This window comes from Punctularia strigosozonata (assembly GCF_000264995.1).
Source record: "Punctularia strigosozonata HHB-11173 SS5 unplaced genomic scaffold PUNSTscaffold_156, whole genome shotgun sequence".
Classification (NCBI taxonomy): domain Eukaryota; kingdom Fungi; phylum Basidiomycota; class Agaricomycetes; order Corticiales; family Punctulariaceae; genus Punctularia; species Punctularia strigosozonata.
This window is the reverse complement of record NW_006767588.1, coordinates 1-2,352: the sequence shown is the minus strand read 5'-3', so window position 1 is coordinate 2,352 and position 2,352 is coordinate 1. Positions and strand designations below refer to the sequence as shown.

Below are 2,352 nucleotides of genomic sequence, written 5' to 3'. Positions count from 1 at the left end.
CGCGGCTCCAAAGGCGTAACCGGTCACGTGTCACGTCCACCGCGAACTTGACGACTGCAGCGCACGACTCGCCGTCCCACCGCATCTCGCAAGCCCTGGACGCACTCAACGGCGCTCATCACACCGGAACGGCACAGGCTACACTTTATCATGCATCTGGCGACACAACAGCACCTATTTACAAGCGCTACACATCCAACACCATGTCCAATTCCGGGTCCAAGATCTCCTCTGTCATGGGCTGGCCGTCAAACTCGAAACCCCCGGGATTCTCTTCTTCACGACTCTGGCTACTGTTTCGGGACTGGGCTTGTGTCGCTAGGTTGGCTATGTGGCGCTCCACGGCGTCAATCAAGGCAACGAGCTTCTCCTTCCTGCGAGGGAGGAGCTTCTTCATCGGGATCTGCGCGTCGTTCTGGCGGAAGAACTCGAGCTGCAGGTCGATCGTCTTGCACAGCAGCAGTCGCTCGTTACCCTGAGCTAGCCGGAGGAAATCGAGGTCGAGCATGGGTTCAACGGTACGAAGTTTCTGCACCTTCTTCTCCTCTTTCGCCCGTGCCTGTTCGACCTTCTCGCGCCCAAGTGCAGCTTGTCTCTGCGCCGTCTCGACGTGTTCTGCGCGCTGCTTCTTGGCTAGTCCACTCGTGTCCTCATCACGCACCGCTTTTCGAAGCCAGGCCTGGTCTTCGTTTGAGAGGCCGGTCTGTATGTAGTCTTCTGTATCGTTCTTGTTATACAATTCCATCGCGTTATGCATTGACAGAGTGATATTGGAGCTCCGCGCGAAAGCCCGTCGCATAGTGCCAAGCCCGCCCTCGTTCCGGTCGTTGGTAGGATCCATAAAAGCAAGAGTTTGCTGGTGCGCTGATGCGGATGCAATGACGCCGTCCGACGCGAATTCGGCAGTGAAGGTGAGCCATTTGTCCAGAGCGCCCTCCAAGAAGGCCACAAGAGCATGCCTGAGATCCGGAAGTATTGGTCTGAGCTCATGAACAGCATACACAACATGTGGCTCGTGCCAGGGAGTTCCCAAGAGGCATGCACAAGCAGAAGAATCCGATGCGAGCAGTAGTTCGGGGTCAGCAATGATCTTGCGGATATGTGCGATGACTTCGTCGTGGAACGGGCCCAAGTTGAGGTGATTCATATATGCGCCGTCTCGAGTAGCAGCTCCGCGAACATGTTGCATGTAAGGCACAGATATACCTTGATAGTACAAAGCCTCAACAGCGAGTTCAGTCAGTGTCGGAACATCCTGAAGTGCGTAGTAAACATTCTTCTCCAGGTTCGTGAATGTACGGCTGCCCTTGGTGTCCCGCAGCTCATCAAGTACCGTCGAGATTGTGTGCCGTTTCCACAAACAGAATCCTGCGCCATCACCGTAGGAGCCATAACGAGTGTTGCTAGTATCCGGAAAGACTAGTCGATAGCCAGAGCGAGCCTCGAGCCACCAGCTAAAAGTGTCGTGATATCCCTTCTTGTTGTCCTTGTGATTGAACAGAGCCCCACAGAGTTGTACGAGCTTCACACCGCCGGAGGTTGACGAGTCAATGGCGCGTTGACGGTGTCGCAGACGGAAGTTTGTTGTATGTGTTGTGTTGTGGCTGTGTCGAAGAGGCGAGGGGAATTCTTGAGGTGATAGGAGTATACCACCGATTCTTCAGCTTCTTCTTGCAGCAAACTTCCCTGAGGTCCCGGGCTATCTAAGTCGGGGATTGCTCAGTTGGCCGTCGGTTAATGAACCTGACTTGAATTTGATGGGACAAGCTTTGTGAGCTTGTCGGCGATACCTAAAGAGGTAATAAGACGGTTAGCCTGTATGGGAGGCTTGAGGGGTCTTGTGTGGATGTGTTGTACGACGCGCCGTGCGTCGAAGTTCCTAGAGAAATAAAAGGGAGAGATCAGTTGTTCCTTGGGTGGCGGAGGTGATAGAGCGTGGGAAACGGTTTCGAACAGCCTACGGTGGCTGTGTAGAGTCGATAGAGTCGATATAGAGTCGATAGAAAAGCTGTCCAGGCACTCGAGTCCTGACAGAGAGGGGTTCAGCAGACGACTGCTGGGCGCGTTTAGAGTGAAACTTGTTGATTGCTCATTCATGCCGATTCGGCTACATTTTATACTCCTTAGCTAGGCCAGCTTTCTGAGTCATATTAGTAATCCTAGCAGTGCTGAGTCAGCTTTCTGACTCAGCCGAGTCATGATTTGTCATGTGCTGACTAAGATTGGGCACCGCTTAGTAATCCCCTTTCCTAATATGGTCAAACTTTCCTGGGCTCATTTAAGGGACATGCTTGGTCTATTCTACTTAGATTCTATACTACTACATACAGAGAGGCTGCAGATGATAAAAAA

General features: G+C 52.7%; 2 protein-coding genes across 2 annotated transcripts; both read right to left on the bottom strand.

Annotated features, from left to right (window-relative positions):
• Positions 1-496: 496 nt before the first annotated feature.
• Positions 497-1,099, bottom strand: PUNSTDRAFT_32557 (uncharacterized protein; the record flags this gene model as incomplete). Its single annotated transcript, XM_007389448.1, has 1 exon — positions 497-1,099. A coding segment is annotated over one exon (603 nt), but the record flags the coding sequence as incomplete, so codon positions are not given.
• Positions 1,100-1,243: 144 nt separating this feature from the next.
• PUNSTDRAFT_40742 (uncharacterized protein) lies at positions 1,244-1,459 on the bottom strand (the record flags this gene model as incomplete). The annotated part of the gene is made up of 1 exon (XM_007389447.1): positions 1,244-1,459. A coding segment is annotated over one exon (216 nt), but the record flags the coding sequence as incomplete, so codon positions are not given.
• Between the last annotated feature and the right edge of the window lie 893 nt (positions 1,460-2,352).